Raw genomic sequence first — 16,382 nt, 5'->3', positions numbered from 1 at the left:
GGTGGTAATGGGGTTTGAGATATCGAGTAAATTTAATCAGTTGGAATAATATTTCAGACCGATAGTGTACACTGAACCAGTCAATCAGGAGTCTTCCATCACTACACTCCACAAACTTCAAATAAAACCAAATGCCATGAAAAAATAAGAAAAAGAAGATAAAGGAGAAAACTCTCAATTGAGAGGAGTTCACCTGTTTTATCATGTCTGACTGCTCTTGATTTATGCCAACTATGAGCAAGCTAAGGTGTCTCATTTTAGAATCACTTAAAAGGTTGAACTTTCTACTTCAGTCTGGCTTTTTATTCTAGCTGACAAGGATGTGGATATGAATTGAACCTGGTATGGTAAGGATAGAGCTTCAGCTTAATGAGTTGATATTCCATCCATCAAGATCTACAGAAAGAGAATAGCCATTTCCAGGTACAGCATGTTTAGTTATGATGGTTGCTGGGATACTGTTGATATTATTCCTGATAAATGATAAAGAATCTACCTACAGGGAATATAAGATAAATTAGCAGTATCATAAAGAAAAAAGATTATTAGCTTGTAGATAAGATAGAACCTACAATAATGGCAATTTAAATTATCATATGATGAAGTTTTGTGGGCCATGATGAACTCTGGCTATATTTATTTATCTTTGGCTTGAATAAGAGACTGATTGCCCAAATTAGTAGTGTAGCTAATTATTAAGACCATTTTTTTTTAATGAAGTAATTTTGAGTAGATATGTGTTAGAGAGAAGCAGGCTTTTGAGATGAATATATTGGCACTGGAAGCAAAAAGCAACTGCAAGCTGAGTTATTCAGATTTCTGAAGGTGATTACTTGGAGATAATGAGAATTTTCCATGACTTTCTAGAAAGAAAACATATCCTGTCATCTATTGAAAAAGGTAAGCATTAGTGTTCCTTTTCTGTGAAGTAATGCAGTGCTTAATGGTGGTTCTGTCGGGTTGAAGCAAACAAAGGTTGCTGGTATTTTATTGTAATATGGAATATGCAGACTTCCTGCTATTCAGCAGGATGTCAACCTACCTCATATGGCTAACCCAGTAATTCACTGCAAAATGACTTCTTTCTGGGATAATAATATTCAAGGTGTCCCTTTCTTTCCATAAAACCAATAGCAAAACAATTTTATGTCTAATTTATTTGTCCATGGTTACATATAAACAGAGTTTTATTACGATTTATGTACCACCATGAGACATACAAGTAGACTATTTTTTTTTGCTGCTGTGGTTATAAGTGGAGATCTAGAGAGTGCTCAGAAAAAAAATGCTGAAAACATTTATTGATTTTGGAACATAAGGTGTATTTTAGAACAGATAGGATTTTAACGGGTGCAACTATTAGATTATACCAGTAAAGATGGCAGAAGGATTTAAACTGCTGAATTTACAAAAAAAAAGAAGTTATACGTAAAAATTAAAATATCTATGGGTGGATTGTAATTTAATAGTTAATTATTAATAATTTATTATTTTATTTATCAATTATTTACTTCCTGTTTTAGAAAAAGTACAATAATGCAAATATCATATTAATTTCTGCAATTATTTCTGAGTGAAACAGATAAAGTATCTCTTATTTATCGTCATTACTTTAACAGCATAGAAAATGAGAAATCTGATTTAATGATTTCTGTTTGGAAAGATAAAATTTAAATTTTTATACAAACCAAGAGTGGATAAAAATTTGAAACTTGGTATACTTATTTATAAAAGAATCCTTTAACACATGAAAAAATTTTAAATTTGATTTTTTAAAATCATCCAGCATATTTTGTGTAACAAAAATGAGCTTCAGTTTCAATGAGTACTTTTCAAAAAGAAAAAGTCTTTATAAATCTTTGGATCAATGATAATTTGTCTATAATATTAAGAAATTGTCACTCTGGAAATTTATAAATTTTTTCATTATTATGACAAATGAAAATTTAATCTCATATTAAAAATTCATTCACAGCTGCAATACAGTTTTTACTAAATGTTATGGATCATCAGCTGTAGGCTTGTATGGTAGAATGTACGGCAACATAACTCTTTTCATAATGTGGCTTTGCATTAATCACTGTCTTCTCTTGATCGTTTAAGATATTTGATAAATTTTAAGTAGTCTTAAATAGATGTTACAAGAAGTTCATTCACTGAACTTAATAGAAGTTCAGTGAAGTTTAGTAATAGAAGTTCATTCACTTCTACAACTAAAGTAGAAATTATAAAAAATTACTTGACTTTTCAAATTAAAAAACTGTCATCTGTTTTTTATGATAGTACTTACAAATGAGGATGAAAAAAGTTACTTTATGGATAGTTTAATCAGAAATAGTTTCAGCTTCCCACAATGTCTTCATCTTCATAGGCATGTCCTTTCTTATATAGGCATTATCGTTCATGCACAAGTTTGATTTCCATTGGTATTCAACAAAACAGTAAATTTATAAATCTGTAAAATTACATTTTTTCCAAAAGAAAATTATATGGCATAGTATGTGGAATTAAAAAACTGAATTTTAAAAAGAAAAATTCTAATCTATCAGGTGATCTTTTGGCATTATTTTCAACTGACAAAATATAGAGTTGTCCATTTTCGGAGTCTTCATCAAATAAGAAACAAAAAAGTCTGTCTTGAGAACAATAAATATCACAGTGCTAAATCTATTGTCAAAATAGAATTTAAAACAACCTTTTAAATAATTAGCCAAATTTCAGGAAAAAAGGGGAAGCTTTCATCTCCTATTACGCAGTGAGGTAAGTATAATTCTGGATATCACTTTTAACAAAGTGATGTCCTTAAAAATTTTGTGATAAAAAGAGAGAAAATGTGATGATTATAGCCAAACTATATTCAAAGGATTAAGATCATTAAAAAAGAAAAATGATTCTCTGCAATAAATTTTACCTTTTTCAATCTGGCAATCAATTAGAGAATGCTCTTTTCCAGTACAAGTTACTTTATCTGCAGCAATTGATTTTAAGGCAACAATGTCACCTTCAGAAGGTCGGCCCTGCCATGTTAGTTCAGCACCTCTATGAAAAGTAAAATTAACTATTACAAAATAATTTGAACACAAAAAAGCAGTATCATGTTATGTAACAGTTTGAAAATTAAAACATTAAATTCAATCTCTCCATGAATATGGCTTTTCTTAGATACTAGTTAAATTGTATTTATATACACATACATGTACTGCATAAATATACACCAACTAATATTGGTATCAAGTTATTTGTGCTAAATATTGTAAGATCAATTGTTACAAAACTGCAACTTTAGGAGTACAATTACCGTATTTATTCGAGTACCCCCCGCCCCCGAATAAGCTCCGCACCACGATTTTCCGGACTGAAAATCTAAAAATAAAAATTGAGTATATACCGTATTTTAAAGTGCAACAGATATGATAAAAAAATACGTAAATATGAAAGTATTAAGAAAGTAAAGCATTTAATTCGTTCATTTAAATAACAATATTAATATTAAATTAATAATTAATTACCGTAGGTACTAGTTTAGTTCAGAATCAGTAGGCCAATAAAATGAAAAGAAAGTATCATGTAGAAAAGGATAATTTCAATACGCTTTTTAATGTGGGATTTTATTTTTAATTAATCACTGTCACTGTCAATGTCTGTAGAAGAGTTACCAGTAGTCTCCACGTCGCTCTGCCAAAGGTGATCGTCTTCACTACCATCAAGTTCATTAGATATTCTGCATTTTTTTAAACTTTTCGTTACTGATTCCGTGGAAATACCTTCCCAAGCATCTTTTATCCAAACACAAATCTGGTTAAAATCTGGGCGTTTGATTCTTCCTGTAGGCGTGAGAAAGAAATTTTCATCAGCCATCCATTTACTGTACAGTTGTTTTAATGCAGATTTGAACGGTTTATTAATGCAGACATCTAGTGGTTGCAATAAAAATGTGAATCCGCCTGGAATTATTACTTGGTCTGTCATACCCTTTTTTAAAATTTCTTTCACTTTATCAGTAGTATGCCCCCGATAGTAATAGATAGTTCCATTACTAGCATACCGGTATTTTTTTATTAAGTAAATCTAATGATCGCTTTTGCCATACACACCTGATCCAATCTAAAATTAAGGTTTCGTCCATCCTACCTGATTCCTGTGTTCTGATAATAACTCCATTCATCTGTACGGAGGAAGACTTTTTCTTTTAAAAACAATGGATGGAGGTAATTTTGATCCATCAGAAGTAATGAAAAGTATAACACTACACCTTTGTTTTTCATTACCACTATTGCGAATCGTAACACTTTTTTCACCTTTTTTGTTTACGATTTTGTCAAATGGCATTTCAAAATACACGGGGGTTTGATCAGCATTTCCTATTTGAGAAGGCAAATAGCCTTTATATTTTCTGAGATTTGTTATATATTTGTGAAAATGTAATATTTTTTGTTCATAAGCGTCTGGAAGTCGTTGATAAACGGTCGTCTTTTGTCTTATTGACAAATCATTTAGTGCAAAAAATCGTGTTATCCATCCACGGCTTGCTTTAAAATCAACTTTAGTCAGTGATTTAGCGATTTCATGAGCATATGATTGACACATTTCTGTCGTGACAGCACAACCGCATTTCCTTTTTTCCCCAACAAAGTCAAACAATTTTTTTTCTATGTCTGTGTATTTTGGTTTTAAGCCACGAAAAGCCCTTTTATTACCAGTGCCTTTCACCAGAAGTTGTTTCTTCTTACGCCAGTCTCGAATGTAGCTTTCATCTACGTCAAATTTTCTTCCTGCCGCCCGATTTCCAATTTTTTCAGCCTCTTCTATAACGCGCAGTTTTTCATTTACTGTAAAAGATCGTAGACGCTGTCCTTTTTTACTCAATTTAATGCCGTAATTAAAATAAATCACCGTATTAAACTTTACAATATAAACTAATGAGATAAAATGCACATAACCGTTCACATATACAAACAGTACAATGACAATGGCGAATTCACAAGACGACGATGGGTAACTGATACTATAACTGCAGTGTCATTAGAACCGGATGCAGCCTATACAGAATGAATCAGTTTTATAAAAATACCGTAACTTCGTTCCTATCGATAATATGAACAGGATGGAATAATTAAAGATGTATTCTGTACAAGCGGCATCCGGTATTGATAAACGAAAGCCTAATGTAACTATATTTATGTGATTGAATTTAGGTACTTCTAATGAAACGTTTACTTTACATAAATTATCCAGGCTAAAGGCTATGTTTCAAGTAAGCCCCGCCCCTTATTTATTCTCTCCAATTTCAAGAAAAAAAGTGCGGGGGTACTTGAATAAATACAGTATATTTATTAATAAATTAATCAATCATCAAATGGAAAATTACACAAAACTCACCAGTTAAGAAAGATGTCAACTTGAGTTTTTTTTTGTAATTTTCATGTTATTACTGAATTAATAATGTATGAAAGTATGATTAAAAATTTGACTGATATTATTCTCCGGACTGAAAGGCATCTCTCTACTAGATATTAGAAGGATTGAAGAATTCTCTTCAATCCCTTTATTTTTTGATTCATTTATTAGTGATAATTATTGATATTATTGATACATATATATATATATATTTTTTTTTTTAATAGTGCATTAAAATTTGGCTAACTTGTGAACAGTAAGCAACCTTATTACCAATGAATTGAGGATGATTTGTATAACAAAGCTGATATGCAATGACAAAATTATCTCTATACCTACCCAGTAGGTATAAATACATTAATATTTTATATATATATATATATATATAATTAAACATGTTGTTCAGTATGTTCCTGTTTAAAAGTGCTAACAAAAATCACCAATGAATGGACCAAAATTGCAAGCTTAATAAAAACTTCCTAATTACATATTGAAAACATTTTTAAAAAATTTGTTAATCATAGCTACATATAACATTTTTAAACTAAGTGTAACACAGCTTATTTTTAAATAAGTAATATTTAAGTTTTTATTTTATGCACACTTAGTTTATTGTAAATGGTGCTGAAGTTGGATTTATTTCTATAAATTATATTATGTTTCATTTTATTTTCATATGTTTTTGCTTATAATCTTCTAAGCTGACTGGGCGTTCTTAATTTTGTTTTGTTTTAGGTTACTTAAATAATGCCATGCATGAATGTTTTGATATGACAATCTGCAATAAGCCATATTTCATTACCAATTATGGTGAAGCAAAAAAAATTCTTTCTTTCTCTTTTTTTGGCATTCAAAAATGCACATAGAGAATAACAGAAACTTTTGATTTTCTGTCTATCACTCAAAAATTTCTAGGACCTAACACCCATTTTATGGTAGTCTACAATTCTGTGCATGTTCTATGTCCAATATCTGGAAATTCTATGAATTGAATATTTTTCATGAATCTCTGATTTTTGGAACTACATAGTATTCACTTGCTCACAATAAACTCATCTGTCTTCCATTTCTATTTTTTTTTTCAATAATGTTTGTGCAGTATTCATTGAAGTTACAATGGTGTTGACTTCCCTTTTTTCACTCTTTAATGTAGGCTCATAATTTGACAGTATATAATCCTTTTGGTCTAAGAAACTGAATCAGGGGTTGGATTGTTTATATCATTCACAGTTGTGGAAAAGCAACCCACAAGGTTGGTATAGTAGTAAACTCGTCAAATCAGCTTGAAGTTGAGAGTTCTAAGGTTTGAATCTAGTAAAAGATAGTTACTTTTATATGGATCTGAATATTAGATTATGGATATTGGTGTTCTTTGGTGGTTGGGTTTCAATTAACCATACATCTCAGGAGTGGTCAACCTGAGACTGTACAAGACTACACTTCACTCACATTCATAGATATCATCCTCTGAAGTAATACTTTACGATGGTTCTGGAGGCTAAACAGAAAAAAAGTCATGGAAAATCAAAGAATAACCATTGCTAAGTAGTCGATAACTTATATATAAACTATAACCATTGTGTATGCATCTTCTAATTTATTGTGTTCAATAATGTTTTATTTGTCACCATTCTTTAATTTTGATAAAATTAATTAATTAATTACTGTCTGTATATTTTGTACAAAATTATTATGTAAAAGATTATAACAAAAAAAAAAAAAAAAACTAATGTATGAAACTTACCTCTCATAACCAAGCTGTTTACACACAACATTAGCTTCTTGAATAGACCAGCTATTTTCTTTATCACAAACAATACCCCAGCCAGGTGAAGTAGTTTGTAATTCTAAAAATCCTTCATGTGGCTTTGTACCTCCCCTAAGTCTAACATACTGTCTGCTAACAGGAGCTTTTGTAATTGGCATATGTCCAATGTATGAGAGAGATGTAAGTTTTGACTGTACTGATTCTAGTGAATCAACTTCTCCTATTCCTTCTTCATCAAGTGGAGTAGGAGTAGTTGTTGTAGTTGTGGTAGTAGTAGTTGTAATATTATTAACTATATAGTGTCCTGGTAAACGAGGATGCCTGAAATTTGGACCCCTTGATTTTGTGTCGCCTGAATGATTATAAACTGGTTGAAATGATTTTGTATCCTCTGCATCTGAATCACCAGGTAAATGTTTATTTTGAAATGATTTTTGTTCCCTAGTTAAATCTATGTTCTCTACTAGAGAGTCTGGGCCAACAGTTGAACTACTAGTACCTGAAAGAGACAGAAAACATAAGATAAAATATAGAAAAGTAATATTTAATAATTTTCTCTTATAAATTAATTTATGCAAATTAAAAACCTAAATAAAAATCAGATTTTTTGTTTTTATCCAACTATTCCTCATTAAAACATTTTAATCCTTGATATTGGTTCTATTTAACTTATTGTTGAGCTACTAATTGATGTTATTGCTGTACTATTTAACTGATGTCGGCAGATAATTATTTCAGTGACAGTAATCTCCTGTCACTGAACTTATAGAGTGTATAATCACTCTATTATACAGAGTGATTCATACGAAACTTAGGATTTTCTTAATTAATTCATTAGAACAGCTGTCCATTTGGAAATGTTTCATTTATATACCAAGCTGGCAAATAAACAAACTACTTGTTATTTATTGATTGCAACCATGTTATCATTGTTTCAGAACAATAATTGATAACATGATTTAAGGTTACTTTGTAATTTGCATTTTTTTCAAGAAATTATGCCTACCAGGATATCCCAATTTAATCTCACCTAAGTTTTCTTTCAAAATTAATGCTCCATCAAATGGTCAGGAACATGGAAGATGTTTTCAAGTGTCTTGAAATGGACATTTTCAGCATTTGATGCAAAGGTAATCTTCCATTCATACTGTATATTTCAAAACCAGCTAAATGTTTGTAGCATCCATCATTTTTAAAGTAGAGTAAGGAAATTTTGAATGAGTTTTATATGAACCAACCAGTAGAATTAGTAAGTTTGTATTTTCACTTATGTTAATTGTTGAGTGGTGTACTAACTATGTTACTGAACTGATATATTTATTTAAAGATCTCTTAGTTCTATTTCTCAGTCATTCTTCCGATAGGTACTAACTAGTCTTCTGATTTTATCTTCCTTAGCCAAACTTTAAAGTAAAAGAAACTGTGATTCTTGGGTGTAGTCATGTTTTTATTCTGTTGATAATAATTACATTTAGTTTTTTGTTGTGTGAGTGATTTATTATCACTGAAATTTTACAAGAGAGAAAACTGTTTTATTTATATCTGATATAATTTCTTTAAAGCTTGGGAACATAAAATTAGATTTGATCCTGCCAGAAAATCTGTCTTTTATAAAGATATTCAAGAAAACAAAATAGCAGATGGAAGATGGAATAATGTCTGAATTATTTAACAAAAAAAAAAAAAAAAAACAAAAATAAGAATTTGTCTGTATCTTTTTGTAAATCCATGTATCAACTTCATACATCATACATAAAAAAAAATATATATTTTCTACCACTAGAAAAATAATTATTTTACTATCACTCAAAAGAATCACAACTGTTGTAAAATGTTTATTTTAAAATTATTTTTATAATTTGAATAGTGGTACCATAGATTCTTTTGATCAGACATAAAATTTGAAAACATTTTTTTGCATTATCAACATATGTAATTTTGTTTGGATTAATTTAGTGTATGTGTAAATCTTATATCACCTAGATGTTTTGAATTCATGAATTTTATGAGCTGTGGAAAAATTTCCATTGCCTTAAATATCTTTCTACATGTATCCTATTTTTATGAAATGATTTGCAAAGGTTAATTCAGTTTTTTTACCAGCATGACAAATATGTTATCTTTATGATCTCATTATAAAATTTTAATTTGTTTTGTCAATACAATCATGTTTAATTATGATATTCAATAAATTTAATGTGGAAAGAAAATTCTAGACAAAGAACTTGTCTCTTGTCTTAAAAATGGATGGCATTAACAAAACAATGCCATCTCTGAAGAAGGAACTAAATGAATAATTAACTCCAAAATGCCTTTTAAAAGAACAATTTACAGATAATTTGAAAGTGAATTATTAATAATTTGGAATATTGATTCTGATGCATTATGTAAAAAATACTGTAGGCATTGAGTCTAATCACTGTAATAGTTTTACCTTTTCTAAATTAATATAAATATATAATTTTTTATGAAGTGCTCCTGTGTATTATATAAAGCTTTTCATTAAGCAAACCTTTCTGAAATTGTTCTCCAGGATCAAATTTAATCGAACTCTTTTATTAAATTCTGATATGTAAGCACATGTGTTACCCACTTTTAGTTTCTTTATTTTTTTTTAATTCTGTATTGTTTATTTATAAGATATCTTCAATTATTTTGAATAGTAACTGAGTGTGAATTTATAAAATCGGTTTTTGTGTCAACATTTTTTAAGAAAGAAACTTTACTACAAAGAAATTTTCCTGAACTTTCTTCTCGAAAAACATTACTTGGCATGATTTATTTGGTTCATTATTGGTAAACCTTATTATCATTAATTTTATTCATGTATAAACCACTAAAAAATGTTTAAAAAAAAAGAAAAAACAACTAGCAGTGTGGTCAAGCAGTAGAACTGCTGCTTAAACTGAACTGTTTTTCAAAACTGTTGTAGAACTGTTTTTCTAACTATTTAGGATAAATGCTAATAACAGTAATTATATCTTCAATAATGATGAATTATAATATTATAATCTCTAATCATATTAGAGATTGATTTTTTTTTGTCTTCAGTCATTTGATTGGTTTAATGCAGCTCTCCAAGATTCCCTATCTAGTGCTAGTCGTTTCATTTCAGTATACCCCCTACATCCTACATCCCTAACAATTTGTTTTACATATTCCAAACATTGCCTGCCTGCACAATTTTTTCCTTCTACCTGTCCCTCCAGAATTAAAGTGACTATTCCCGGATGCCTTAATATGTGGCCTCTAAGTCTGCCTCTTCTTTTAACTATATTTTTCCAAATGGTTCTTTCTTCATCAATTTGCCACAACACATCTTCATTTGTCACTTTATCCACCCACTTGATTTTTAACATTCTCCTATAGTACCACATTTCAAAAGCTTCTAATCTTTTCTTCTTAGGTGCTCCGATCGTACAAGTTTCACTTCCATATAAAGCTACGCTCCAAACATATACTTTCAAAAATCTTTTCCTGACATTTAAATTAATTTTTGATGTAAAGAAATTATATTTCTGACTGAAGGCTCGTTTCACTTGTGCTATTCAGCATTTTATATTGCTCCTATTTCGTCCATATTTAGTAATCCTACTTCCCAAATAACAAAATTCTTCTACCTATGGAGGTAGAAAGGATTATGGAATCTTTTCTCTTCCTAATTTTACATTCAGTGGTACATCTTCGTTATTTCTATTACATTTCATTACTTTCGTTTTGTACTTGTTTATTTTCATGCGTAGGACTTCATCCACGCCGTTCATTGTTTCTTTTAAATCTTTTTTACTCTCAGCTAGAATTACTATATTATCAGCAAATCATAGCATCTTTATGTTTTCACCTTGTTCTGTTATACTCCGGATCTAAATTGTTCTTTAACATCATTAACTGCTAGTCCTATGTAAAGATTAAAAAGTAACCGGGGTAGGGAACATCCTTGACAGACTCCCTTTTTTATTATGGCTTTTTTTCTTACGTTCTTCAATTATTACTGTTGCTGTTTGGTTCCTGTAAATGTTAGCAATTGTTCTTCTATATCTGTATTTGAACCATAATTTTTTTAAATTGGTGAACATTTTATTCCAGTCTACGTTATCAAATTCCTTTTCTCGGTATATAAATGCCAAGTATGTTGGTTTGTTTTTCTTTAATCTTTCTTCTACTATTAATCTGAGTCCTAAAATTGCTTCCCTTGTCCCTATCCTTTTTCTGAAACCAAATTGGTCTTCTCCTAAAACTTCTTCCACTCTCCTTTTAATTCTTCTGTACAGAATTCTAGTTAAGACTTTTGATGCATGACTAATTACGCTAATTGTTTTGTATTCTTCACATTTATCTGCTCCTGCTTTCTTTGATATCATGATTATAACACACTTTTTGAAGTCTGATGGAACTTCCCCTTTTTTGTAAATATTACACACCAGTTTGTATAATCTATCAATCGCTATTCTATAGGTATTCCATCTATTCCAGGAGCTTTTCTCCCATTCAAATCTTTTAATGCTCTCTTCAATTCAGACCTCAGTATTGTTTCTCCCCTTTCATCCTCTTCGACTTCCTCTTCTTCCTCTATTACACCATTTTCTAATTTATATCCTTCGTATTACTTTTCAATGTATTCCACCCACCTATCGACTTTACCTTTCGTATTATAAATTGGTGTACCATCTTTGTTTAACAAATTGGATTTTAAATTATGTACCCCAAAATTTTCCTTAACTTTCCTGTATGCTCCGTCTATTTTACCAATGTTCATTTCTCTTTCCACTTCTGAACACTTTTCTTTTATCCACTCTTCTTTTGCTAGGTTGCACTTATTGTTTATAGTATTTCTTAATTGTTGATAGTTCCTTTTACTTCCTTCATCACTAGCATTCTTATATTTTCTACTTCATCCATTAGCTGCAATATATCCTTTGACATCCAAGGTTTTCTACCAGTTCTCTTTGTTCCACCTAGTTTGCTTCTGCTGATTTAAGAATTTTCTTTTTAACATTCTTCCATTCTTCTTCTACATTTTCTACCTTATCTTTTTTACTCAGACCTCTTGTGATGTCCTCCTCAAAATTTTCTTTATCTCCTCTTCCTCAAGCTTCTTTAAATTCCACCGATTCATCTGCCACCTTTTCTTCAGGATTTTAAACCCCAATCTACATTTCATTATCACTAAATTATGGTTGCTATCAATGTCTGCACCAGGGTAAGCTTTGCAGCTGACGAATTGATTTCTAAATCTTTGATTAACCATGTTATAATCTATCTGATACCTTGCAGTATCATCTGGCTTTTTCCATATGTATATTCTTCTATTATGATTTTTAAAGTGGGTGTTTTCATCCAGTATTATTAAGTTTTCATCCCTTTTACATGTTAAATTGCTTTGTCAATTTTTTTATATACACTCTACCTTATCATCATCATGGGTGCTTGTAGGCATATAGACGTTAATAGTCGTTGATTTAGGTTTTGATTTTATCCTTATTACAATGAATCTATCGCTATGAATTTTGAAATATTTTACTTTCTTCCCTGTCTTCTAGTTCATTATGAAACGTAGTCCTGCCTGCCCATTTTTTGAAGCTGAGTTAATTATTCTATAATCACATGACCAAAAGTCGTTTTCCTCTTCCCACCGAACCTCTCTAATTCCTACATCTACATTTATTCCATTTCCCTCTTTAAATTTTCTAACACACCAACCTTTTTTAGGCTTTTAACATTACACACTCCGACTTGTAGAATGTTATTTTTTAATTTTCTGGTGATCCCTTTCTTAGTAGTCCCCACCCAGAGATCCGAACGGAGGGACTAGTTTACCTGTATTTTACCAAGGAAAATGCAGAGAGCTACATTTTCTTGGAAAAAAGCAACTGTAGTTTTCCATTGTTTTCAGCTGCAGAAAACAAGTACGCAGAGGATTGAGTGATGTTGACATGGCCATTTAAGTCGCTCTGACCTACGCCCTTAACAACTACTGAAAGAACTGTTACCCTCTTTCAGGAATCATTCCTTACTCTGGCTCTCAGCAGATATCTCCGATATGGTTGCACCTTTGGTCCAGCTACTCTGTATTACTAAGCACTGATGGTAAGTCCCCTTACCATCAGCAAGGTCTCATGATTCATAGTGGGAGATTGATTGAATTATATATAGTATTAAAAAAATAATGTGAAAGTATATTTCCTAGCATTTAGAAAGTGAGTTGTAGTTTTTATTATATTGTAAATTATAAACATTGTAACATTATTTTGTTGCTGTTGTATTAATCTGATGTTTATATGTAACTTACAATGATGGAGTGATGTAATGGTTTCAGTATAAATGTATTTAATTAAAAAAATGTAATGTATAACTTGATGAATACAAATAAATTTGTCAAAAATATGAAGAGTACAACACATTTACAAGTAATGATGAATAGAATTTACTCACTTATTATCCAGGTAGGCCAATTCTGAGTTTCTTGTCTTGTTTGGTCCTCCCTTTCATCATGGTGATAACTGCCTTCATTATCATTCTTATTGTGATCACCACTGAAACCACTTTGAGTACAGTCTACTGCAGAAGGCCAATCACATGTTGAAATAGCTGGGTTAAACAATGTTCCTGGTCCACAATTTTGAATAAATGTTCTTCCATGGTCACAATTTAAAAATTTTTCACAGAATTCAGGATGGGGTAATAATCCACTAAATTCAGATGGGCACTTAATAACTTTGCGATTATTTATTTCTGTGGGTTGATTAAACAAATCAGGGTTTTGAGGAGGATATCCATTAGGATTTTGTTCTTGTGAAGGATTTAAAAATTGATTATAATTGGGAGCAGTATTTGTGTTACCACCAACTTGTCTAGGATTCTGATTTGTAGTGATTTGAAAATTATTTTGATCATATGCTTGTGGATTATTTGAAGGTGGGCTATAGTTAGGATTGTATTGATTAATGGAAGGGTATCCTTTATTAGGATTTTGCCCTGGTGGAGGTTTTAAAAAGTGATTATAATTGGGAGTATTTGTGTTGGGAAAGACCTGTCTAGGATTTTCATTAGTAGAAGGTCCTTGAAAGTATTTATTTTCATTATATACTGGTGGATTGTTTGAAGGTGGGTTGTAATTAGGATAATGCTGATTAATAGGGCTATAAGAGTTCACTCCTCTAAGATTATTATTTTGATTTTGAAAGTAAGTTAAATTTATTTGTTGTTTTGGAGGAAAATGGTTACTCAAGGAATAGGGGTTGTAACTGCTTTGAAAATATGGTACGTTAGGTGATGATTGAACAGTAGGATTTATGTTAGTATGAGAATGGATGTTTGTATTACTTGGTAGCTGCTGACTTGGCTGATAAACTGGTTCAAAATTAGTGCTTACAGTAATGTGAGGATCAGCTGGCTGAATCAAAGGAGGTAAAGTATGATTGTAACCTGAAAAAGAATTTACATTTGATTCTGAAACATATGGCCTGTTAATGGGTGTATGTATTTGAGAATTAAATCCCTGTAGATCAGTTTTATTGAAACAAACTATTTTCTTAAAATTATTTTGTATGGAAATTGTTTGATGCTGAGGACTTTGACTGTTTTGAAATTGGTTAACTGGATTGTTGTTACTACTTTGAGGGTTTTGATAATGATGATTGTGATTGTGAGGAAGGTGTTGATGATAACTTTGAGGTTGATCCTGATGGTGGTAATGATGTTGATGTTGGTGGTGTTGATGGTGGGAATTATGATGATTTGGAGGACTGAAATCAGTTTGGTAATTATCATGAATATTTTGATTATTAGTGTTTGTTTGATAAGGAGAAGGGGAAGGATTATTAATTAATTGTGGATTTTCTTCATGAACTTCCATACAAATAATATCTTGTGTAGAATAATTTGGAGGTGGTTGAACGACTGAAGATTGAGGGTAAGTTGGAATGTTCTGATTGATACCACCATTAAATGGAGGTTGCACACCTGCATGATTAGGACTATAAAGAGTCCTTGAATCTGTAGTTTGTCCCCGATATTGTTCAAAATACTGCCTTGGTTTATCTGATCTTTTTATATTTCCTGGTTTACCACTCTGATTTCCATCTGCCACAAATGAAAACTTTGTAAAATTAAGCAATTAAAAATCATAAATAAATATTATTTTTCTCCTAAGTATAAAGTAGATAAATATATTGAAAGTATTCATTAAACGTAATGCATAAGTTTACAACAAATATTTACAGTAAATAATATAGTTTATAGGAAATTATAAATTAAAAAAATAAAAGGCATTGTAGAAAATGTTGGAGTTAGGGCTATAGAATTTCATAACAAAAGAACAGTAAAATTACACTGGTATACAAAATTTGATTTATTTTTTGTCCCAGAAGTGAAAATGAGTCAATCTAATAGCATATTTATGCACTGAATTCAAATATGGTTTTAGAATTGGTCTATTACGTAAGGATTTTTAGAGACTAATATTTTAACATCTCTCTTTACGGTCCAGCAATAGTCAGCTAGAATGCTTGGACCCCATTTGACCTTTTTTAAAATTTGCTTTTCTATATCTGAAATATCCTGATGGAACTGTTCACCATTTTCATCGCTGACTGCTCCTAGATTCGGTGGGAATTCTTCCCACTGAATGCAAACCCAAGAAATGAATCTTCAGTGACATGTTGCATCCCATGATTTTATAAAATTTTAAAAGATCATCCACTATTTCTTTGTAATTTTCAGATTTATGGTTTCCTAAGAAGTTCTGGCAAATACTCTTAAAAACTTCCATGCAGCTTTCTCCAGCTCATTTAACTACTATCAAAGTTGTCATCTTTAAATAAATCTCTAATTTGAGGTCCTACAAAGATTCCTTCTTTGAGTTTTGCTTCACTGAATTTTGGACAATTATTTTTTAAGAAAGTGAATCCAAGCCTACTTCAATCCATTGCTTTCATGAAATTTTGCATAAGCTCCAGCTTTATGCAAATAAACTTTATAAGGTAAATAAAATTTTTTTGATACAAGTGGTGCATTAATAACATTATTCTTTCCTGGAGTTAATGCTATTTGGTTTGGTCACTCTTTCTGTATGTAATGATTTTTTCGACCTCTGCTGTCCAACTTGCAAAAAAAACAACATTTGGTGAAACCAAGTTGAAGACCTAGCAACAGATCAATTAGTTTCAAGTCACCACAGATATTCTACTGAAATTCTTCATACTTTATTTTACCTAGC

General features: G+C 30.6%; 1 protein-coding gene across 3 annotated transcripts in view; it reads right to left on the bottom strand.

Annotated features, from left to right (window-relative positions):
• LOC142321844 (uncharacterized) overlaps positions 1-16,382 on the bottom strand; it is an 86,530-nt gene that overhangs the window by 54,660 nt on the left and 15,488 nt on the right. For 2 of the 3 annotated variants that reach the window (XM_075360297.1, XM_075360298.1), the window contains exons 5-7: positions 13,598-15,247; positions 7,142-7,664; positions 2,912-3,039 (exon numbers count right to left, since the gene is read on the bottom strand). In XM_075360297.1, coding sequence (XP_075216412.1) covers positions 2,912-3,039; positions 7,142-7,664; positions 13,598-15,247 — 2,301 coding nt within the window. The remainder of the gene's footprint in view (positions 1-2,911; positions 3,040-7,141; positions 7,665-13,597; positions 15,248-16,382) is intronic. The other variant, XM_075360299.1, reaches the window with a different exon arrangement.

Source organism: Lycorma delicatula, chromosome 3, assembly GCF_047948215.1.
Source record: "Lycorma delicatula isolate Av1 chromosome 3, ASM4794821v1, whole genome shotgun sequence".
NCBI classification, from domain to species: Eukaryota; Metazoa; Arthropoda; class Insecta; order Hemiptera; family Fulgoridae; genus Lycorma; species Lycorma delicatula.
The sequence above is the reverse complement of the archived record's forward strand: the minus strand, read 5'-3'. Positions and strand labels throughout refer to the sequence as shown.